Here is a 25680-nt window from a genome sequence, read left to right on the forward strand (position 1 = left end):
TTCTGGTCCTGTGTGATGGAGCTACAACCAACATGCAGACGACAACAGAGCATTTGTTATGCTCTATCTTAGAGGAAAGGGGACTTTAATGTAAGTAATTCAATGTAGGCTAGATCAGTCAGACTTCCGCATGTCCTGTTTATAAAGATAAGCGTCCGGAGAAAACGATCTTATCTGCCTTCATCAGTCAATAACAAGCTTGTTAGTCGTTCGGACCGATACAGTGAGTTAATATGAAGCAGCAGCTCAGCACGTCCTGTACCCCGGCTGCTGCAGCAGAGGGCTGGCGGTGTTCAGCCCTTATCGTAGGTACAAACTACTACGAGTTATCCTGGTAACAAGTGAAATAGCCTTCCGCCTAGATTCAATGCATGTTCTTTCTTTTTGCATATACATGGAACACTTAACAGCAGCTTGCATGCAAAAAAAGGAGGAAATAAGTCAAGCTTAGTTTGTACAGTTACAACAGTATGAATTCCGGCATTCCTTCAAAATAAAAGTCCTTTGCTGCATTGGATTCATAAGGGATATAAATTAATTGGGAGGTAAAATAAGAGAGGGGTAAAATATGCTATAGGAACTGCATAATCAGTTTTTTATCTGACTATATGCATAAGGGCATAGGAATAAGATCTGTCTTAACCTTATTGAGCAAATTGCCCCTACATAAGGTGTATAAACTATTTTTAAAATGTAATGTCCATTAAGTATACTAACCCACACTGTAGGTGACATCATGTAGGCCTGCTTTATGGTCAACTAGAGATGATGGGAGATCAAGATCATGAGCCAACTTAAAAATAAAATGTTCATTACAATATTTACTAACTATATTTCCTTTTGGAATGTCAGGTTCTGGGCTTTTCTCAAATGCTACCAACAAGGGATAAAGACATGAACCTAATGACCTGGGTATGGCACAGATAAACATGCTGTTCAAATAAAAGGGTGCTATTCATTATAAATGATGGGTTATTGCATGAATCTGCAGTGTGTAGAGGTCTTTAACAATTGACGTGTCATAACCCAGTACTTTGAAAAACACAAATGAAAACGTTTTATCTTTAAGAAGCTGCCTAATGCAATGTATCCATCATACAAGGACATACACAAGGATAGGTATGTTCTTCATTTAGAAATTACACCACCAGGGGGCGACTTTACCAAATACCCCTTTTTCTATACTATACATTTATTTGCAAATTTAAACTAGGCCTACATTTTTGCATACATGTATTGCCAAACGGGCCTATCAGGCACAGGCCCTGGGGCACAACCTTGTCAGTTACTTTTAAATACAAATGTAAAGAGACATGTACCTAGACTCAAATCTACCACAAAAACAACAAATGACTAAATCGATGCATACAATGAGACTCAAAATGACAAACAATAACTACAAAAGAGGCAAAAATAAATCAGAAGATGCTACACAACTTCCGTTTAGCTTGCTCCTATGTAGGTGGTTGGGCCTTTTGTATTTCTGTGTCCAGGGGCCCATCGTCTCATAATGTCACATTGTGCATTTTTAATCAAGAGGACAAAGAAAACAAACACTTGTATGAGTTAAAACAAGGGTTTTAGAAGATGTGCATGTATTTCCAGCACTGTAACATGACAAATACCTCTTACCTGATTTGACCCCTACTGGTCGGAGATCTAATCAGGTAACAAGTGGAAACACCTGTGCTGCTTCACATGGCTGCTTTACTGATGTGAAGAGGTGTTACAGATCCATTGAGAGGAAGACACAGACAAATAAGCTGTTTTACTGTGATCGCATTTTATTTTATTTTGTTATTATATTCTGCAACTGCTGTTTCTGGCTTCAATGCACCACAGGTCAATGCCAAAAGAAATAGTACAAGGTGTTACTTTGGTGACAATTTAGCTTCACTTCCGGTAGAGTTGTTACTGTCTCTGGCTTGACGCAGCTTTCACAGAGAGGCCCAGCCCATTTCGATTACGCACCAACAGGGGAGGGGGGCGCGCGTTTATGTCCTCGCTCAACCAACCCCTGTCGTTCTAATGTAAAGCTGGTAGTGTCCGGGTGTACCGCTGTAAAGAATCCGCTGTAAAGAACCCGGTTCGCTTCAATCGCTTGCATCGGTGCCTCCAATTTGAGTATTCTCTGCGTCGGAGAGACTGCAGCCAAATTACGCATGGAATGGTTTTGGGGGGATTGGAGTAGAAATGCAACGCCGCACTTCCAGACCACAACAAGAACCATGCTCGGCTTACATTGCAAGCACATTTATGACATCCTGTTTAATCCATTACGACTTTGATATGAGTGAAATTTGCTCGGATACCGTCAAAAAGTGAAGATAATACACACAGCGTACAAGCTAAAGGACGGTGTTTTTGCTGCAGACCCTTGTGAAACCCCTGCATTTAGGATTTTTTTTTGATGGAGCTGGAGAACATAGTAGCCAACACTGTACTGCTAAAAGCGAGAGAGGGTAAGTTGCCACATTAAAAAAAGCTAAGTGCAAATAGTAAGTAGGCCTGTCATATTTGCGCTCAATATGCAGACAAGGTGGGAATAATCGTAATGATGACGGCAGTAGGTACGTCTGCGGACTGTAGGCTCAGTACAGCAGGTAAATCCTACAGATGCAGCAGAGGGGGAAAACACATTCGTATGATCTAGCACAGACACCATCAACACATCTAATTGGACGTTTTTATTCTGTTGATCAATTATAACCTTAAATCAATCTTGTGAATTTTATTCTCACTGATTTTGACAAATCATAATATGCGTTATCCCACATGCATGGGAGGGGGGGGGGGGGTATTATGCCTCCCACATCGACTTTCGCTGTCTGTGCAAATGAATGCGCTCTTTCGCAACATTTTACATGCTGAGGCACAAACGGATTACATGGAATACATGGTTGAAGAGTAGCTGCCATTTGAACAGTAATGATGTGACTGATGTTGAAATCGGTGTATGGGGCCTGCAGAGGAAGAATCTGGTTATCAGTGGAGCTGTCCAATGAGAAGGCCAGGTGTAATGTGGCAAATAGGGGTATATAATGCTATAAATGGCTATTTTTGAAGAAGACGAGCCTAAAGTCATTAGGTCAGAAAGAAGGCCTGCAGGTAACATAATTTAGTCTGATGCCATGATTGTGTCTTCTGGAGGTCCCTGAACCTTTTGTGTACAGGGGGGTTCAAATAAAGTAAACAGCAGCCTCATACTTCCTTGGAACTCTGTATGTGTGTGTCATACTTTAAATATAAATCATGTAACCTTTAACTATAACTTCAAAATCTAAGTAAATCAGTTTTGGAGGCACACTCTCCAACAACTTCACACACAACTTTGGTTGCAGGCAGCACGTGGTTTTATGTGGCAACAGTCTCTGTGGAGTTGCGGGGTGACGCAGGAAAAGACTGTGCGCCTCCTTCCATTTATCTCACATGATGACATACTTGGGAGTAAAAAGGTTTGCCAGAGAGGCCGGGGAGAGTTTCATGGGAACTAATGGATTAATGAAGTGAAACCGGAAGCTGACTTGCTGTCAAAACCCTTAACGAAGAATGCGTTTTACCCCCGGGTCAATCTGGTCGTTTTGTTTTACGGGGGGAAGAGCACGACTCGGCCGGGTGAATTCTGCTTCATGAATTAATAAGAGCAGTTAATGACCCATGACAGATAGGGCTTGTCCCAGCAGCTCCATTGGTGCTCACCCAGTAGCTACCCCCTGTGTGTGGGAGAAAGGGCCTTTTACAATTTCACATTATGGGATGAGACGGGTCTTTGAGTTAATAGCTGAAACATGACTTTCTCCGCGGCTTTATCAATGGCCCTACAAAAGAGAGTAGATCAACAGTTGAGTTCACATTTGTTGCTCTGCACACACTGAAATGTGTCACAGGTTGTTGAGTATCCTTTTTAAACTGTGAATCATTAGGGGTTTTATCTTACAGGGCCCAGAGCCAAACAGATCCCTGTGTGCTGGTGACTTCTCACTCATGTATGGAAGGTGATAGTATACACAGAGTCTTACTTTCAGCCACATACCAGCAACAGTGGGATAATGTGAATGGAGTGCATAAAAGAGTGTTTATTCCTGTTTGTTTATGCAAGTGTGTCTCAAGCCAGAGCAAGAGGCATGCATCCTCTGTCCAAATGCTCCCAGAGACGCACAGCAGGAAGGCCCAGTTTCCACTGCCATGTTTTATGCCAGCGTCCTCACACCTCCCAAATCAGTAAAACAGTGCAAGTGGAGTAGAAATAAAAGTGATTTATATCCCCAGGCCAGGAGCGGCAAAGCAGGCCCCGTGCCAGCTCCCTTCGCTCTTTGGCTCCTCTGTGTCAGACCGATCTCACACAGTGCTGGTCTGGGGTTTACCACCAAGACTTTGTGAGCACTCTTCATTGATTAGAGGAACCTACAGATGGGGGATTAAACCAACTTGCTTAAAACTTAGGATCAAAGGGGATTTACAATCAATATGCTGTTCCATGACAGAGTGGAAAATATAACTCATGGATTTTCATCGACTAAGAGAAGCTGCTCTGATCGTATTGAACCATCACATAAAGTGACCGCTCTCTTATATAAAGCCACATTATATTATATGCTATCTGTTAGACACAGCCCATAAGCTATTTAATCAAATTGATCGTTACATAACCAACTGAGTGGGCTACTGCCATCCGAGCTCCATCTTCCTCAGGCGCTGCTCTCCGGTCTCTGTGGAAGATACTTTATGGATGATGAGTATACAGTGAAATAAAACTCCTGCGTGATCATCTGAGTATCATCTGATGGCCACAGTAGGCTACTGTAAACTAAATGTCAAAAATGTCAGAGCAGCAGGAAATCTAAAAAGCTCCACTGTCTGAGGAAATTGGGGGTCACAGCAGGTAAAAAAAAGTTATGCTAAGTTATTTGTGGCTGTTTTCTTTTCAGTGAGATCTGTTTGGATTTGCCCTTATTAATGTCATATAGACATAAGGTGAGCAGGTTTAATAGCAGAGTATACTTTAGATCGATGTGTGTGTTAGCAGATGAGGGGTGTGGAGGTGAATTATTTTGTTTAAATGTAACCTGAACCCAGCTGCTCTGACGAGGTGTGTGTGTGTGTGTGTGTGTGTGTGTGTGTGTGTGTGTGTGTGTGTGTGTGTGTGTGTGTGTGTGTGTGTGTGTGTGTGTGTGTGTGTGTGTGTGTGTGTGTGTGTGTGTGTGTGTGTGTGTGTGTGTGTGTGTGTGTGTGTGTGTGTGTGTGTGTGTGTGTGTGTGTGTGTGTGTGTGTGTGTGTGTGTGTGTGTGTGTGTGTGTGTGTCAGTCACACACTGACTCTTGCTGGCAGCAGTTGCAGATTCCAAGCCAGGGGAGCGAACGTCATCGGCTGTCGAAGTGAATGAGAGTAAGGGGGGAAAACTGAATTTGCTGCGTCCAGATGCCTCTCTTGAAACGCTGTAGCAGAGCCGGGGTATTTAGTTTGGGCTACTCGACTGAATTCCACTCTGATGCCTGCTGGCTTTTGCGTTTGGGCTGTCATGTTTTTGGAGATTGTGTTGCGCAAGTAAAAGTCACATTTGGTGTAAAATTCAGCACAAGGAAGCGATTCATCCAGTACAACCAGTACGTTATAAGATGTCTCCAAGGTAAATGATCGCAGCAGTGACGGATTAGTTTATTTCCAGGTAACCAAGATGATAGGGGCATGGCAGCTGTTGTCATTTTTTTTTTCAAGCTCATCCTTTCTAGAGCTGTGAAACTGTGTTTGTCCTCAAATAATCATGCAAAAGCATTTCTGTAAGTCTTGTGCTTACCAAATATGTGTTCATAAAAATGTACTCAACTAAGGCTGCGGCCCCACGAGGACGAAAACGGCTAAACGCATAGGATTAACGCAATCGCAAACGGCTTCCGTCCACATGCAATAGTTATCCGGATAGTGTCTGTCCACACGAGACCGCTCCGTTTAGCTCCAACCGCTGGAGAAGCTGCAGTACATATGCAGGAGCCTGTACGTGGCGCTGTAACTTCCTCCACAAAAGCAGCGAAGAAGCATGGTTGTCATGGTTGCCCTTCTGTTTATTCTCCGCGGTGGGGGCCGAGGGAACCGGGCAGAGTTTTTCGCCAGTCAACGTGTATTAAAGTTTAAATCTTCCGACAAAATGATAAAAGTGCCGGTCAAAGGTCTTCTTTGTTATTTATTGAGCTTTAAAACAAATGAATAACGACTCTATATAATATAATGATAAAATACACGGAGCCTCTCTTTTTCCTCCCTCTCTTCGGACAGCGTCAGTGTCTGTCTCATGCAGCAGCTGATACAGTAATGAGTGACCCGGCCGACTGTAAAAATAAACATATTTATAACTAGTTTAGGGAGTTTGAGAGGTAATTAAAATAGCTAAGGGCGATGATCTGACTTGAAGTGTGTGTTTTGCTGCAGCGGGAGGAGCTGCAGGTGAGCAGAGCTGCGTGTCTCCGTCCTGTCAGATTAGACTTCACTCGCGAGAGAAAGATAAATAATCTGAATTCAGGGTGCAGTTTACTTTGACGCGGGGGTGAGCAGCAGAGGCGGGGCTATTGCCTCATCATTATTGCTGTAGATGTTGTAATATCTTGGATATTAACAGACAACGGAACAGTTGGTTATTTAACTGGACTCTTTATTGCTGCCTCCGGTGGTTCTCTCGCCACCCCCACTTACTGTAACTGTCGTAAACATGCCGTAACGTATATGACAACTCCCCTTGTAGTCAGTTAACAATACTATGACATCTCCCTTTTTCCCTTTTAACAATATAACACATATCAATAACTTAGATATATTTTCTCTAACAATTCAACACATATCAATAACTTAGATATCTTTCTTTAACAATATCAACACATCAATAACTATGACATCTCTCCTTTTTTTTCTCTCTTTTTTTTTTACAATAACAACACCCTTTTTTGTTGTTGTTATTGAACTGTCCCCTCACAGGTCAAGTCTCTGGACAGGTCTAACAGGTCTACCAGACCTGGTTTGGATCAGTCCATCAGTGTTCCTTGTTGGACCAGGCGAGCCATGTTCTGGGCTCATCTGAATGTCCGGTGTGTTATTCCTGGGATTTGTGTCGTCGCTCGCTGGAGGCCCCGCTACGGGCACCGCTTGGAGATGTCGACGGTTACGTCTGTACAGAGCACCCTGCTCCGTCTCGATGAGATAAGACCTCTGTGTAACACTCTCACCTGCCACTACTGCAGGTGTGGACCAGGTCTTTTGATTGTCCAGTCTGGTGAGAACATGGTCTCCTCGCTGCAGTGGTGTGAGCTCTCTCACGCCATGGCGCTTGTTATAGTAGAAGGCCTGTTTGCTCTTCTCCGCAGCATCTCGAGCTCTGATGTGATGTCTGCTCGGCCACTTTGGTTGCAGGTTCTTGGCCAGAGTGGGCAGCGTCGTCCTGATTTTTCTGCCCATTAGGAGCTCTGCCGGACTGACACCCGTACTGCTGTGTGGAGAAGAACGGTAAACCATTAAAGCAAGTAGGGGGTCCTTTTGTCTCAGAATCCCCTTTGCCGTTTGGACTGCACGTTCAGCATAACCGTTTCCTTGTGGGTTGTGGGGACTAGAGGTTGTGTGCGTAAAGTCCATGTCACAGGCAAAGCCTCTGAAGACATCGCTGCTGAACTGCGGTCCGTTGTCACTGACAACCTGCTCCGGTATTCCGTGCCGGGCAAACGTGTCTCTCAGCTTCAAGATCACATGTGCACTAGTCGTGGTAGGCATGTGGAGTATCTCCAGGTATCTAGAGTAGTAGTCAGCTATGACTAGGTAACTCTCTCTCTCATGTTCACATACATCTATGCCAATTCTCTTCCACGGCCTGTCTGGGAGAGGTGTTGACAGGAGAGGCTCTCTGTTCTGTGCTCTCCTCTGCTCACGACAGTACATGCAGTTCTCGACTTTGTGTGTGATCTGTGTGGCTATGCCAGGCCACCACACCGAAGTGTTGGCCCTGTCTCTGCACTTGTTAAGACCTTGATGGCCCTCATGTATGCGTTCTAGTATCTCTGACCTCAATCTCCCTGGTATCACTATTCTACTCCCTCTGGTCACTATCCCATCATGCATAGACAGTTCGTTCCTAACGGTAAAGTACTCCCTAACACAGGTGTTTATGTGTGCTAGGTGTTCAGGCCACCCCGCTTGTATGTACCTTGGAGCTGCTCGTCCGCTGCCGTCTCTGCACGGATGCTGTCTATCTTTTTCGGCGATGCTGGAATGCTGCTCATCACAGCTGCTACGTAACACTCCACGTCTGTGTCTCTACTGAGCTCCTTGTCTTCCTGTGGGCTCCTGGACAGTGTGTCTGCCACCACCAGGGTTTTCCCCGGCGCATACTCAGCCTCCGGGTTGAACCTCATCAACCGCATGAGGAGTCGCTGGCAGCGGAGTGGCACATTGTCGAGATCCCTGGAGTTCATCAGTGGGATGAGGGGTTTGTGATCCGTAAACAGTTTGAATGCTGGTAGGCCGTAGAGATACATCTGAAACCTCTCACACGCCCACACGCTCGCCAGGCACTCCTTCTCTATCTGAGCGTACCTGGTTTCAGCGTCGCTCAGTCGCCTTGAGCAGTATGCTACCGGTCTCCAGTCCTCGCCATGGAGCTGCAGCAGGACACCACCTATCCCATAACTGCTTGCGTCTGCTGAGACCACTGTGCTCCTGGTAACATCATAGTACACCAGGGTAGGTGACGTTGTGAGGAGCTCTTTAACTCGCTCAAAGGCTGCTTGTTGCGCCGGACCACACATCCACACCGAGTCTGCTTTTAACAGTGCATATAGTGGCTGGCCCACTGTGGCGAGGTCTGGAATATATTTCCCCAGGTAGTTGATCATGCCGAGTGCTCTCTTTAGTTCCTGCACGTTTTCTGGTGGTTCAAGTTTTCTGACTGCAGACACTTTGGCCGGGTCGGGTCGTACACCATCTTTGTTGATCACCTGACCCAGGAAGTGCAGCTCCTCCTTTCTCAGCACACACTTCTCATTGTTCAGCTTCAGGCCTGCAGACTCCAGCCGATCCAGAACCTTCTGCAGCCGCTCATCATGTTCGCTGGTGTTGCTGCCATGGATGATGATGTCGTCCATGTAGACGGCAACGCCATCCAGCCCTTCCAGCGTCTCTACCATCTTCCTCTGAAATATCTCAGGTGCGCTGCTTATCCCAAAGGGAAGACGTTTAAAACAGTACCTTCCGTACGGCGTGATGAAGGTGGTCAACCTCTGGCTGTCTTTGTCCAGTGGAATCTGCCAGAACCCTGACGCTGCGTCAAGTGATGAGAAGACGGTGGAGCCGCTGAGCTGAGCTATCATCCCCTCTGATGTCAGCAAGATGAATCTCTCCCTTTTGACCGCCTTATTAAGCTTCTTTAAGTCCACACAGATGCGTGTTTTTCCAGACTTTTTCTGGACTGGCACCATGGGTGCGCACCACTCTGTTGGGTCAGTCACGGCTTCAATTATGTCGTTGGCTTCCATCCTCTCCAACTCCTCTTTCACTGCACCCAGGAGCGGTATGGGGACCCGGCGTGCTGTGCATACTGCATAGGGCTGGTTATTGTCTTTTAGAGCTATCTTCACAGGCTGTGTTTTCAGTAAGCCAAACTCCTGTTCACTGGTGTTGACCTCGCCCACTCGCTTTACTAACCCCATAGCTACAGCTACTGGCCTGCTGAGTAGGTTATTCACACTCTGCCCTCTAATGACATAGAGCCTGCATGTGTATGTTTTCCCCTTGTAGCTGGTCTGAGTTATAAACTGCCCTAAACAGTTCAATCCACCCCCGGGACCACTCGGCACCTTCTTTGGCCTCTGTAGAACCCTTTTTGGCTCCAGTGTTTTGTACACAGTTTCGCTTATGATACTACAATCGGCTCCAGTATCTATTTTAAATTCTACAGGTGAGCTGCCAATCTCTAATGTGACTGTCCATTCATTATTATTGTGAGGCATGCTATTAACTGAGCCCAGATAATAATACTGTCCATCTTCTGATCCCTCACCCTCAGTCACTTCTCTCACCTGCTTGCTCTTGCACACCCTTTCCCAGTGTCCACTTTTCCCACAATTATTGCAAGTAGACCTCCTTGCTGGGCAGTCATCCTGCTGGCTGTGTGGCATTTTGCCGCACCGCCAGCACTTCCTGTGGTCATTCTCACTCTCTCTCTCCTGGCGCCTCTCTCTCTGTGGATGCCGCCACTTCTGTGTTGCACCTCTGCTATGCCGTTGTGCTACTTCCTGCACGACGTAAGCCCGCTCTCCCTGCTGGTTAACTTGAGCTTTTACCTCCTCTGATTGACGCGCCTCTTGTACCGTCATCTCCAGAGTGAGGTTAGGGATCAGCTGTAGCCTCTGAGACAGATCCTTGTCTAGAATTCCCACCACGATTCTGTCTCTTATGTTTTCCTCACGAGCCGTTCCGAAGTTGCAATGATCCGACAGCTCATATAGTACGCGGATGAATGTCTCTGCGCGCTCTCCCGCGCGCTGCACTCTCTGGTTGAAACATGCCCGTTCATGTATAACGTTGCGTCTCGGGATGAAATAAGCGTCAAATTTCGCCAGTACAACATCATACTGCGACTCATTTTCCTCTTCCCTGTAGGTAAAAGAGCTGAGAATGCTTCCTTCCCGAGCGCATACACCAGCGTGCTTACTTGAACTGGACCTTCTTCTTTGTCCAACTTAGTAGCTGTCCTGTACCGTGTAAACCGTTTCTTCCAGTCTGACCATTCGGCGGGTTTCTCGAAACAAAAACTCTCTGGTGGTTGAAACTTTGCCATCCTCGGCCACTTCTGACACCATGTAATATCTTGGATATTAACAGACAACGGAACAGTTGGTTATTTAACAGGACTCTTTATTGCTGCCTCCGGTGGTTCTCTCGCCACCCCCACTTACTGTAACTGGCGTAAACATGCCGTAACGTATATGACAACTCCCCTTGTAGTCAGTTAACAATACTATGACAGATGTTGCACAAACAACTGTAGCATGGTCAATAGCGTCCGGAGCACGATAGCAACTCTGCGATCCGCCATTGTTGTTGGTTGTGAAACACTTCAGCACTGGCGCGGGGTAAGCGGAGGTGAGCAGAAGAGGTGGGGAGAGGCGGGGCTATTGCGCAATCACTATCAGTGATCTGAAAATGTCCGTATAGGGCGCACACACGGAGCCGTTTGACCCCCCAGAGAGTGGCGTATGCATTTCTATCCACCTTGGGAACCGTTGTCGTTTCCTCAGTCGTTTAGTGCCGTATTCGGTCGTCCTCGTGTGGCCGAACGGTCTATATGACACTAAACAGTAACGCAAACGACCAAATCCGTCCTCGTGGGGCCGCAGCCTAAAGAAATCTAACTAGGAGCCAATACGACCGGTGAATCCAATATGAGAGGGCAGCCCTGATCATTTGTCAACAAAAGATTCAAATAATGTCACCAGATTGAGTCAGACTTGTTGAAAGAATGGTTTTGGAAGAATATGATCCTCTACAGTGATTTAGCTTAAAGAATAATTTATTGAAAGATTTAAAGGCCTTGTATTTGTATTTATGTTGAAGATGAGAGTTGAACAGAAAGTTGTCAAAAAATTGCTTTACAAAGGATCTGCAACTATTTGGATAGGTGTTTTAATTGTTTCGGAAATGTATTTACTCGGTGATAGTGACGTTGAAATCATGCAACCATGGTGTCGTTTGCTTATAGCCAAACGTGAGCTCTTCTTTAGGCAATAGCATTCAGCTTTGAGCATCCAGTAACACTATAGTTAATTTGAGAAGATTGTTGTTGGTTTTCCTGCATGTTCTTTTCAATCCAAAATCCAATGGAACAATCCTTTTTTTGTCAGGAACTTTTTTTACAAGAGGATGTTGTGATGTGAAAAAGATCACAGGTCAACTGATCAGTTACTACAAGAAGCTAAGCATGATACAAGATGACAGGAATAAACAGGCATGAGGTATTTGTCTGAGCAAGTGAGTTGTGTGGGCTCTGAACGGTGGATTTGAGCTCCTGCTGCAAGGGGGTGGGGAGTGGGAGTTGGGATGGTGTTGCTCCATCATGTGATGCCACTGCAAGTCTCAGCAAGCTGGGGAAGCTACTTCTGATGTGTTGGATAACCTATTAGAAACTGCAACCATGTCCAAGACACACAACACAGGTCTTTGTTCTCCCGTCAGCCAATGATAATGTTAGTATTAGTATGAATATTATATAGAAGACTCTCTCACACACACTTTCTCTCCCACTTCCACACAAACAGAAACACTTGCCAAGAGTGCTCCTCCCTCAGGACACCTCTGAAAGAACCGAGCCATGACATAATGCCTTCGACTTTTGTTGGCCTCAGAGCCGTAATGGAAGGGAGAGTAAAATGTACGAGGGGGGGAATCAGCCTATCCTCACTGGCTCCTTCTGATGGGATGGAAGCGAGGGATAGTAAAGAAAACCTGTGATGAAAGTCTGCAAATAGCCGAGGGGCTGGTTGTGTATACAGTCTATGGTTGTGTTCCACTCTTACACATCTCATATTCAGCACTTCCCTCAGACATGATTCACTTTGATTGTTAAAGCGACAGTTGTGTGTTTTTTATGTTTTCACTTCCTGGCATCTGTGCTTTAGGAGCACTTAGCCTGCAACATTAGACCCCACAGAATTGACTTTACTGGCAGTCAGGGTTGCTGGTAGGTTAACTGGTAATACCAGTGAAAAAAAACCCATGCAAGTGGCATCCATTTGTGCTTCCCGCAGGATGAACAGGTACAAATAATAATTGTAATAATCCCCTTGAAATGTTTCCTTGCACCATCATCGTCTCTACATTTTATTCTGTCCAACCGCATATGACCAACAAAGGAAGACCCTTTTTTATATTTCTGGACCAATTTTGTTTGTTTCTGAACTGTACAAGAAACTGAACAAAGTAATTATTTCATGCTGAGATTTTTTCAATTCAGTTTTTTTTTTTTAATGTGTTTTCCGTGGCTCCCCATGTTCAGTTAAAGATGGAGAAATAATCCAAAGAAGAAGCAGAGATACCCATTTCTCCATCGACAACACGCCACAAGGCTCGCTGTGTTTTGAGTAGGAGTGTGACTCATTTTTTCTTGAGTAGAAAAATTCAGCTCTCTGGCTCTTACTATCTCTATTGTTATTGCTGATTCTACCCACACATACAGTATACATAACTCAGCTGGATGCAACAAGTTCACGCCTGTTCTCCGGGGGTTGTTGAGTGGAATTCTGGGAAATATAGGAGATAATTATCCAAAGTAGAAGTAGACAAGGTGGGCTGAGGGAAAGTGGATGCAGAAAAAAATGTGAATTTGATCAACTTGTCACTGAAGTACTCCAGGAATGCACTGAGCAGCCAAACCAATGATATCCTTTATCCCCATGTCAGACATACAAGGAGACGTACTCACTTGTGCAGCATTTTATAATATCTTGATGCATAAGCAGCCAAGATGTGCTTCCTGTGCTCTGTATTGCTGCCATATTTTTTAATGGATCATCCAATGAATATGTTATGTGCATTAATCGTGGATTCATCAATACTGTAGCTTATGGAGCTTCCTCCCTCATGTCTGCTGTATAAGGACTTTTTCAACACATCCATTGAAACTAATGAACACACAATATGGTCAGACATAGAGCTTGAAATGACATTTGATCAGCCATAAAATATGAATTTGTATCCTGTTTTTAATATTTTTAAGCACAGGATGTAATCATATAAACACACATGGGCCATAGGTTACTTATGGGAAATATTTGCCTGGGTTTTTTCTATTGTAAAAGCAAATACGTCTCGGACAGCACCTGATCTTCCTTAAAGCTTGCCGTGAGTTTGCAATAATAGGGAAAATACACTAATATGCCGCAGATTAAGTCCATGAAGGCCCTAGATCAGGGATGGGCAAATGGCGGCCCGCGGGCCGCATGCGGCCCCCACCACCTCTTTTTGCGGCCCTCAGATTAATTTATAAACAACGTAATTAATTAAAAAAATATATATAAATATATTTTATTTTTTTACTTGTAGTACTGATACCGTCCACTAGTTACGTCGCGAGCTGCGTAGATGATTTAAAATACCACGAAATAATCTGTGACGCATTTGTGTGTATTGTGTTTGTTTCCCGGGGAAACCTTCACAAGAAACACCGGCTGTTGTTATGCCTGCTCTGACGTTAAGTTGCCTCTTGTAATTATGCCTTTACAAGCTTAAAAGTTGTTTTTATCATCTGAATTTGGCGAAACAAGTTTAATATTCTTAAAACCAAGACTTTGTTTATTTGAAATCAGATGAAAACAAACTGTCACGGACCCTACCGTGTTATCGATTACTACGCTTTTCATTCATATTTTCAGCGGGAGGGAGGGGGAGTGGTGCTGAGGAACAGCAGAGTGCGGGCTGACAGGTGTCTGTGTTGACATTCCCCTTATTGTGGAATAAGGGGAATGCAGAGACTGGCTACAAGTGTTTTAGGTTCAAGTTAGACAACTAATGTCTGGGTTAGTGTTCATGACTTCATGTGTATGTCATCTAATGGTTAATCTCAATACACACACATTTTCCGTGCTTTCCAATAGTTTAAAATAGTTTTATTCCACTGTTCAATACAAACATGCCACTTGTAAAAATGAAATAACATTTCTGTGAACTGATATTTGTTTAGTGAGCTTATTAGAGGATGTTCCCATTTTTTGGGGATGTTCCCTTTGATTGTAAAATGTCAATGAAGATGTCAGATTTAGTATATTTGTTAATAATTACATACAACACATGGAATTTTTGTGTGTGTGTTCCAAGTGAATCTGCGGCCCCCTGGTGGCCAGTATATCAATGATGTGGCCCCCACCACCATCAAAGTTGCCCATCCCTGCCCTAGATTAACCGGTAAATGTATTAAATAATTTAAAAAGGCAGCTTTCACTGCAGTTTATTTCTCCACAAACATTTTAGTACCCTTATATTTATTTTCATTTTTGAGTGATGTTGCCATAACAGGGGCAAAAAGAACATGAAATGTCAACATAGGAGCAAGACGAGGGACAAGCATTATCATGAAGAGAGTGTGTGTGTGTTTGAGGACAAAAGGAATTAGAAAACAGCGAGGGAGTTTGCTGACCGTGCAATGCAATCACTTTAACCCTATCTCTGAGATGGGTTTTTAGTGCCTGTACACACACCATCTCTCCCATGTTCAATAATATCTATCCACACAGTGTGTGTGTTCCATCAGTTTGATAAGTTGGACCTCTTGTTTTCATTGGAAGCACTTTCCTCGATGTTTGCTCACTTGTGATGTAACTGGAGAGTTTCACTCAGAGAGAGAGAGGAAATAAAATCACCCCCCTCACAAAGATTAAAGATTACAATGCCATTAAGTTTCGCCCTATCAAAACATGTATGGAGGTGAACAAACACACAGAGCGTAGGAGCGTCCCATTATGGTTAGCTTCACGTGGACTATGCTCTGTCCTCCTGAATCTTTATGGGTGAGCAAACAGCATGTATTGCCCAGCGTGCCCTGGGCTGTGTGGTGCTTTGATCGCACAGCCTGGTAGGTTATATAATTTCAGTCTATTGAATGTTTATCTCCCCTTTCACATTCCATATTTAATTTATTTATAGAACAGGAAACTTGTGGCACATGACTTTGTCTCAGACAGGAAATGCATGCCTTCTGCTGCCTTTGTGAGATGTTTGCACTTGCATTCAAGTTGTCACACTGATTACCTTTCGACACATTGTTACACACGCAGACACACACACACTCGCAGCATTTCTCAAAGTGTGTGGGCGCGCCCCACTGGTGGGGCGCAGAGATGTGATAGGTGGGTCGTGAATGGACGCAATGAACGGGAGATTATTATTATTATACAGCGTTGCAGTCGGGAAGAACAGCAATGTGGAGCGGCACCTCACCACTTCATAAGGAGTTTAACCGTGACACTTTTCGAAATCCCGTTTGTGTCCCCCCACTTTACAAATAGGCCTATGTTTATTATTATTTTTGAATGCAAGCCCTCATCGCCACGGAGGAGCACACAGCCTCTGTCAGCAAGCGAGAGAGCACACCTTTATCTATTTAATATAGCCTAGTTGTAAAAAATAAAGTAAGAAATCATTCCAATGTGTACTATACTATAGGACAGTAAAAAAAAGAAACAGTTTAAAAGGGGAGTGATTAGTAAAATATGCATAAATAAAAAGAAAGAATGCTAACTGGGTAGCATAAGCTATGAATAAACAAGTTTAAATGATTTGTTATTGGATGTGATCATTTTCTAAAGATGTTTGGATTATTGAAAAGTATACAAGTATAGAGTGCTGAGAGCTGTATCAATAAATTCATTTTGTGCTCAAAGTGCACCAGATTGATGCATTTAACTTCAACATTTAAAAAAGAAAATGTTCCCGGGGGTGCATGCCCCCGGACCCCCCTAGACGATGTGAGATCCACCCCCAAATAAAGCAGATTAAAATAATTAAATTGAATACATGTTCTTTTAGTAAACACTGAAAACGGGTCCCATTAATAATGTTAAAATGTGCTAAATACATACACTGCAAAAAAGAAAAGAAAAAGAGGAATAAAAGTAGCTCACGACTTGTTTTATTTTTAGAAAGTAGCTCTCATCCTAAAAAAGGTTGAAGACCCCTGTTATAGAACGATACATTTGACAATTTTAAGCTTGGCCTACCATTTTATTGGAGCGATGAGGAACAGGTGGGGCTTGAAAAGCCCACATGTTCAAAGTGGGGAATGATGAAGTTTAAGAACCACTGCTCTAGTGACAACTGTCCCAGCTCACCAGCTCTGAGGTCATAGACCGGTTTGACCACCTCGGTTTATATCAACACGTTGCTCCTGCCCTTGGGCGGGTTGCTATTTATAGCCATAATTGTTACAAGGACATAAAGACGGGGAAATAGTTGCATTGTTGTCTTAAAGCTTTGTGAAAATTCAGCCGTGAGCAAAATCGCAAACAGCGTGTGTCGAAATAAATCTTTTTTTTTTTAATTAAGTTAATTAAACTGAATTTAATTAATTAATTTAATAAGCATTGTTTTATGTGCACATGATTAGCGATTAAGTGTGCTATTCTGATAATCTACCTATTATACTTATTATATACAATTAGTGCTACTAAAGATGTACCAAAATACATTTGTGTACTTGACAACATTAAGATGCTCTTAAATAAAGTACATCTTAATCCTTTTTTATACTAAAGCTGAAATAAAAAAAAGAATGTCTTACTCTGAAATTGTATTTAATCCACTCTTCATATAACTATTTATTTACCTATGATATTTATGAAATATATTTCAAATGCAAGTTAATCTAAAGTAATGTTCAGAATATAACTAATTACACTTAATTGTGCTTTAATAATTATTCTGATTATCAGAATGATTATTATCATTAGCATATGCACATTCTTAGTCCAACAGACATAGCTCATTATAATTTGTGATGCCTTGGATTATGTCTACTTCACAATTTGATATACCTTGTGTAGCTTTTATGCTTAATGCAGCTCCGTTTTAAAAGTCAAGATAGATTCAGGTGTTGTTGTGAACACAGCACCCTTGTTTTGTCAGGATACAGCTGTGCATTATACTGCCAAGATAATCTCTCTTTTATTGTCTATGACTGATTTTGAGTTTATGACCCCTCATCAAACATGTGACCTGCCTCCAGCAGACAGAAGAATAGTCGAGTGTTTCCAGATAAAAGGTATACGTCACAGATGTTTGCTTTGAGAGCGTTAGCGGATGTTAAAACTTGGATCATGCTGTTATTAAACGCGATAATGAGGAATACGTGGACATCGAGGCTTGTTGGGGAAGGTAATACGGCAGCTGGACAGAGAGAGCGACTGACATGACATCATGGTGGAAAAGGACAACAAAGAGCTTCTTCCTGCTATAGTCCTCCCCTTCTGCTCAGGTCAGGGCAGCGTTTCCCTCAGCTTCCTGTGGCACACAGACCACACACACAAACACACACTTGCTACTGTTAAACTAAACCTGAGGCTTACCCTAAAATGTCCTTTCAATACCAAGTTGTTTACATGTGGAGATAAAAGTGGATGATGCCACTTCTTACTGAGGCATCGACATATCGGGTTGAATCAATGAAAAGCTTAACCACGTACAGGATTTATTATTGAGATGTTGGCTATACTGCAATAGCCTGTAGAGGTTTATATATAATATGCAGAAGTGAGACCGAGTCCTTACAAGTTGTTTTATAAATCACAAGTCTTTGCATTTAAGGTGTTCACATTGAGTTTGTGAGGCCTAAACAATTGTATCTTTCTTAAATATTGGGCCCAAATGTGTTTGGATCCATTCTTCTTTTCACACTTTTATTTTGAAGTCACAAGTCATTTTGTCAACACAACTTCAAAATCATGTTATTTGTGACTAGAGTCTGACTCGAGTTCAAGTCATTTGACTATAGTCCAATGCCTCTGATGTAAAGAAAATTATCTTCAATCTTTTATTAGCTCTATGGAAATGTATGATATCCAAGCAACTCTATTTCTGGCTTTGTTTTGCAAGAGATGGAAATCTAGCGTACAATTATATAGATGTTGCATGTTATTGAGACTGTTGTGGCCTAAGGCTTGAACATCTGATTGTTGTGTGTTTACCACACGTGTTTTGCATACACAAAAACACCAGGCTTTACCTGCAGCTCTAATGCAAATGAATACCAAGCATTTAACAGTTGGACATTGTGGGCGTTTGGATCATCGTCTGGTGGTTGGCTTAACTGTTGGTACCTCGCTGACCACCACAGTGTGACTCAAGTGCGAGGCCGACATTTAACACATCAGACAAAGGAGGTGATGTGAGAATGAGCGATAATCAGAAAGGGATAATCAGTTGTTTGTGAACAAGAAAGAGATTTAAGGTTGGCACACAGAGATGTGTGTGAAGTGTCACAGAAATCTAGCAAAATCTCAATTTTTGCACAGTGTAGGTGTAGAGAATAGCACGTAATATTCACAGGACTCCTCTCTGCCAGCGCTCACACATTAAATTATGTTGCAGATGTTGTTGTTACATGTGTGCCAGATGCACAGCGTGAGCTTCAGGATGTAGTTTCGTCCACAGCAGATCAAACTGTACGTCTGGAGGGACAGTGTGAGTGGAGGTGTTTTAAACCTCAGAGTGCGAGTGTGAGAACTACACAATGGTTTATGTCCTAGATTATTTTGTTTGTGAACGCTTTATGAATATAACCTCACAGATAAGCAGGGTCGTTTTTGTATGTGTGGATAGACGCAGACGCATAGTCGGTTAAATTAAGCATGAGGACGTTACTAACGAGAAGTCACAGTAGAAACGGTGTGCGTATACACACTCAAACACAGATGTTCGGGATGCCGGTAACCCCCTGGTGTCCCGCCAGAAGGATGTCGTTCCCTCTCTGACCTTATTTTTGCTTCCCTTGACATGCCTTCATGATGTCAGAGCTGCTAAGCAGAAACATAAATAAAGGGCGGCGACCATACTGCCCTCATGGAACAAATTAGAACGACAAGTTCCTGTGTGCAGCGGACCCTCAGCGCAGAGCATATTTCTACTCATGTGTAAGTGACAGACCAAGAGAGAATGAGAACCGTCTAATAGAAAAAGAAAAGCATAGTGGAGCGAATAGAAGAGAGTTTATGGACAACATTTAAGATTTTTTTCAAATTTAAAAGCCACGTTTTATTCAAAATGAACCCAGATCTGCACATACACTTATGAGTAGAGATTCTTCTCCTGCAGCTCCACAGCAATATGTTATAATCCCAATGTTTCCTTTCATGTTGATTTTTACAATCCTTCCCCTAAACTTCCCCCCAGACATAGTTTGTTACATCCCGTCCAAATATTTCCCCTTCAGCAAGCAGATACACAACAGCTGAGGGCCACCAACAATGCAGAAGTAATTTATGCAGAACAAATTTGAGCTGATTATGGGTTGTATTTGACATCACAAAAGCCAAAAGACACTGAGGCTGCACAGGAAGTTGCATCCAGATTGATGAGTCTCCCATGTGTAGATAAATAATTCATGCATGATATTTGCATATTTGTGGGAGCAGTTGGGTGTGTTCAGATGCTTAGGTCTTTGCACCCAACAGGACTCTGCTGTTACTCAAATTTGCTCGTGGAAGAAATAGTTTGATACAGCCGGATGTATAAACATGATGACAGGGGTGCTGGTGAGGGATTGCTGACCAGTTTAGATATTTGTATCTACACAAAGTTTCCCACACCCAAACTCTCTTTTATTTCACATATTGTGAATAATGACATTATGGTTTCAACATCTTCACTGACTTTTTGCATGAAATATGATGTGTCGTGAGAGAAATTACAAAATAAGACGGCAGAAAAAAACACTTCCTGCTACTATTTTACTCTAGAGTTTGCTCTAATCTTTGAACTATTGGAAAATGGTATCACTGTCAAAAAGCCATAGTATTCATTACATTGTTTTAGAAGTTAAAAAATAAGTGGACCATCTATTGCTATAAACATAGCAATAGATGGTCCACTTTTTATATGTGCCTATAAAGCTGTAACCTCGCGACCTTATTCAACCCTAAAACAAAGGGCGTTTAAGTCTGATGCGGTAAACTAGGTCGGTCATGGGCTGGCAGTGATGATGTAGAGGTGATAGAAAATTCCCACAGGGAAAATTACAAAAAAGCTGGAATACGGGAAACAGAGAAATCACTGAAGGTGATGGCAGGAGAGAAAAATAGAAAGGGCGGGGAAAATACAAATAAATAGGTTTTAAGGGCAGTGAGAGGGAAAGTAAAAAGGAAACCATAAGAACAAAAGAAGAACTAGATTATTTGTGGTTGTCTCAGCATTGTGTCAAAGTTGAATGCCTGGGTGGAGCGCAGATGTTTGGTACAATTATTTGACATGGTGTTGACCCTTCACAGGAAATCTATGCCATTTGGTGGACACTTTTATCCACAACGCCTTACAGTAGCATTCATTTTTAGCATGGGGGCCCGCAGGGAATGACCTTTCACTGTCACTGTACTGTTAGCAGACGTCAATGTTCTTTTTAAAGTGGATTAAAATATTGGACCACACCACAAAGTTAAGCATTACTTTACATATGAACTGTTTTCAAAGAACAACTGGTGATTGAATAAGGAAGTGTGCCTGTTTATAGCTTGTTTGGTCTACAGTGGTGTTGATGAGGAGCAGGTGCTCAGAGTTAATGATTCTCTTAGGGGATATTTTGGCTTGGGTTATTAATACATTCATGCTCTGTGTTTGTCCGTGCTGTGGTGATACTACAACCAGTCTTGTCAGCTGTGGTGATGATGTGGGTCCTTTATCTACAAACATATCCAGCCTGTAATATGAGGCCATGAAAACAATTTATTTATGGGTTTTATGGATAAAAAAGAATGGTTGAAAAAGTGTGTACTTAAGTGGCAATTGTGGCTAACTAGCTTACTGCCTATACAAGTACTAGGCAATTCAGTTAGCTGATAAGCAAGTTAGCAGTAAGCTAGCCTACTGCCTAGTAAGCAAGCATTATTTTATTTCCAAAGCAAAAGAGCCCCTGCATTAAGTGCATTATTCTTTAGATCTACTTAGGCAATTACACAAAGCCCCATTCAGGACTGGCACACCTGTGTGGTAGCCGAGATGTTCTTTGATGATATTATATCAGAGTTTTATTGCTAATGTTCTTAGTGAGTAAGGAAGTGGTCCAGCTTAATCGTCACTGTACAATACTTTACCATTTACTTTAATAATTTTACTAGACTCGTAACCTGAAATACAGTATATAAATATAACACATATAAAGTTGTTAACTTTGCCACTGACTACCAACATTGTAAACTGCCTATGAGCCCTGCTAAATTGTGTGTGTTTATAGTAACTGGTGGGGTTGGGCTAACACCTGGTTGGTGGGTTTTTTCATCCTCAGGTCGAGTTTGTATTCCATATTGATTAATGTATGCAGCCTGTGGCTCTAGTATAAGAATATTTTATTTAGCATTGTGATTATTTGAAGCCTGAAAAAGACTATAATTTCTCAAATCAATGCTTATATTTATCGAGAATTCTACTTTTTCTTAAAAGACTACATGTATAATGTTTTACATCTAGGCTACCTGTACATTTGATGAAAATACAACATCATAATATATTATATCACAAAATGAATAGCCTTGAAAGTATGTATATATGCCTTAGGTGGCAAAAGATGCCAGAGGGAATTCAGAGAAAAAGGAAACATACCTTCAGGTTCATGACACTGTTGTTGAAATGGTTACAATCCACCAACATGTTATTCTTAAATCTTCCCATTGTTGCGTGTAATATAGTTCAATTTAAGTTCAAGTAAGTGTAACATCATGACAACAGCAGAGTGGGAAATGAATTAAGGCAGTAAAGCAGGGGGATTGATGGGAAAACTGCAAAAGCTTTCACTGAGAGGCTTCAACATGACGTAGTCTGTCTCACATTCCTGCGTTATTACTTAAATATGTCTGCTTGTCATTGTTTCCCTGCTCTCCTGCTTTCAATATAGCTTATACAAGCAGGCCACACTTGCAAATATTGGTAAAAGGAAAACCCTGTTAGTTCATTAGAGCAGTCTTTGCATATTAAGAAAAACATCAAACTGAATCGCACATTATGTAAGGCGCAGCAAGCTGAAATAGATTAAAAACAGATAAATTAGTTCTCACAGTTGTGTTACAACTGCACAAGAGAAGAAAAAGGGGTGGTTTTAACATGGTTTGTATTGGAAATGTTGACGTGACGAGTTTAAGGCATGATAAATAGCATTCAAGGTTGACAGCGCAGCTAATTTCCTCCCAAAAATTGTTTACGATCTGGATGTAAGTGATTTTTGTTCATGGTGCAGTGTTACATTGCTGCAGGAAGCTGATCATCATTAATGATGTGGAATCCAGCCTGGCAAGATTTGGGTTCTGATGGGAACTGAGCTGGTCAGAATAAGCTGTCTGCAACACAAACACACGTGCGCGCACACACACACACACACACACACACTGCTCAACCTTCAGAAAAACTACTGAGTGAGAAAGAAAGTCAGCAGAGAGAGGAGAGATTTACACAGGAAGTGAGACATAATCTATCAATTATATACACTCTGAGACTATGATTTCATTCAGCCCACACACAACCCCTCTCCATTTAGCCTTTAGGGTTCCATTTTCTCCTCACTGAATAAAAAATACACATTGAAAACTTTATGAAGTCCTTTCATTACCACATGTTCACCTCTTGTTGTTCTGTCCCCACAGGTGGAGGAGGAAAGCGGAAAGGGAGGAGCAAAAAATGGAGGGAGATCCTTCGATTTCCACATATAAGCCAGTGTGCTGAGCTAGGAATCTCCATCGGTACGTGTTGTGTGCTAACTTTGTTTGAAGAGAGTGGCTGCAGTTCTTTAGTCTTTTTTGCCTAGGAAGCTTCGTAAGTGAGTTACATGATCCAGACATTTCTAAGTGGCAGCCATTATAGTAGATGGTCAAAACATAACCTAGGAGTTTATCTTAGTTTGTATAATGGTGTTTCCAAAGTAGGTGTTTTAAATAATGTGTGTGTGTGCTTTTTTATTTCTGCAGACAGGGACTATGTCAGCATCTGTGAGAAACAGCCTATTGGGCGTCTCCTGTTCCGTCTTTACTGTGATACCAGACCGAAACTGCAACGATGCATCCAGCTACTGGACGCAATGGTACACACACAGACACAGACACACACACACACACACACACACACACACACACACACACACACACACAGACACACACACACACACACGCACGCACGCACGCATCGCACGCGCGCGCACACGCACACGCACACGCACACACCACATTAAGTGGGCGTGTCCTGGAAAATCCCCAGGAAAAGTGGGGCAAGACAATAATCAATCTCTTTTTCCTTTTAATAATTTACCAAACCTAACTATGAACAACAAGTCTTTAAAGCTTTTCTCCAGTTTATCTAATATACTTTGTATGTTAGACATGATGGTGGTTGAAGTCATTTTCTTTTGTCGACCTTACCATGAACCAAAAACACGCTCAAGAGTATGAGGAAATAAAGTTCAACAGCAGTACTATAATTATCTGATCAAATGTGTAAGTTAGCCAGATGACTAGTTTATTATCAAGAGGAGTAAACTAGCATAATTTCCAAAAGTGAAGGAAATATCATTCATAACTACAACATCACCTTAAACATCATTCAAATGTTTTAGCATTGACATTAGCTTATGCTAGCTAGCTATGCCTACAGATCAAATATACATTACATTACATTATTACATTACATTGCATTTAGCTGACGCTTTTATCCAAAGCGACTTACAATAAGTGCGTTCGACCAACAAAATACAAACTTGAAGAAAACAGAATCATATAAGTACATCAGGCTTCATAGATCAAAAACATTTCAAGTGCTACTCAACTGGCTTTAGGTAAGCCAGCCCTTTGTTAATAAGCCAGTGCTTAATAAGCCAGTGCTTTGTTAATAGTTCTATCGCTCGAAGTGGAGTCGAAAGAGATGAGTTTTCAGTCTGCGCCGGAAGGTGTGTAAGCTATCTGCTGTCCTGATGTCAATGGGGAGCTCATTCCACCATTTTGGAGCCAGGATAGCAAACCCACGTGTTTTTGCTGATGGGAACTTGGGTCCCCTTCGCAGCGAGGGTGCAGCGAGCCGTTTGGTTGATGCAGAGCGGAGTGCACGTGCTGGAGTGTACGGTTTAACCATGTCCTGGATGTAGGAAGGGCCAGATCCATTCACAGCATGGTATGCAAGTACCAGTGTCTTGAAGTGGATTCTAGCAGTTATCGGAAGCCAGTGAAGGGAGCGGAGGAGCGGCGTGGTATGGAAGAATTTAGGAAGGTTGAAGACCAGACGAGCCGCTGCATTCTGGATGAGCTGCAGAGGTCGGATGGCACATGCAGGTAGACCAGCCAGGAGGGGAGTTGCAGTAGTCTAGGCGTGAGGTGACGAGAGCCTGGACCAGAAACCTGCGTGGCTTTCTGGGTCAGCTGGGGACGCATCCTCCTGATGTTGTAAAGCGTGTATCTGCAGCAGCGGGTTGTAAGCAGCGATGTTGCAGTGAAGGACAGGTTGTTATCTAGGGTCACACCCAGATTCCTTCGTCTGAGTCGGGGAATCAACAGAGGTGCCGATGGTTGATTGTTAGGTCAAGAGTGGGAACATCTTTTCTCCCGGAAGGAAAAGCAGTTCAGTCTTGTCAAGGTTGAGCTTGAGGTGATGATCAGACATCCACTGAGAAATGTCAGCTAGACAAGCAGAGATGCGTGCGACGACCTGGGTCTCTGAGCGGGGAAAGGACAGAATTAATTGGGGTGTCGTCAGCGTAGCAGTGGTATGAAAAACCATGCGGGCTAATGACTGATCCGAGCGAGTTTGTGTACAAGGAGAAGAGGTGGGGACCAAGAACAGAGCCCTGAGGGACCCCTGTAGCAGGGTTTCCGTTAGCCGGTAATTACCGGTTTTTAGCTGGTAACATTTATTAAAAACCGGTAAATTCAAAACCTGCCGGTCAAAATGTCTGGTAATAATTAGGGAGGCTCCGATCGTTCGGCC

At 42.8% G+C, this 25680-nt stretch overlaps 1 protein-coding gene across 1 annotated transcript in view; it reads left to right on the forward strand.

Moving 5' to 3' along the window:
• The first annotated feature begins 1976 nt into the window (after window positions 1–1976).
• The window catches only part of grk5l (G protein-coupled receptor kinase 5 like), a 35771-nt gene continuing 12067 nt past the window's right edge, over window positions 1977–25680 (forward strand). Inside the window, exons 1-3 of the mRNA XM_034090863.2 lie at window positions 1977–2462; window positions 23358–23453; window positions 23679–23791. Of these exons, the coding sequence (XP_033946754.1) occupies window positions 2411–2462; window positions 23358–23453; window positions 23679–23791 (261 nt within the window). The 5' untranslated portion in view covers window positions 1977–2410. The remainder of the gene's footprint in view (window positions 2463–23357; window positions 23454–23678; window positions 23792–25680) is intronic.

This window comes from Pseudochaenichthys georgianus, chromosome 9, assembly GCF_902827115.2.
Source record: "Pseudochaenichthys georgianus chromosome 9, fPseGeo1.2, whole genome shotgun sequence".
NCBI classification, from domain to species: Eukaryota; Metazoa; Chordata; class Actinopteri; order Perciformes; family Channichthyidae; genus Pseudochaenichthys; species Pseudochaenichthys georgianus.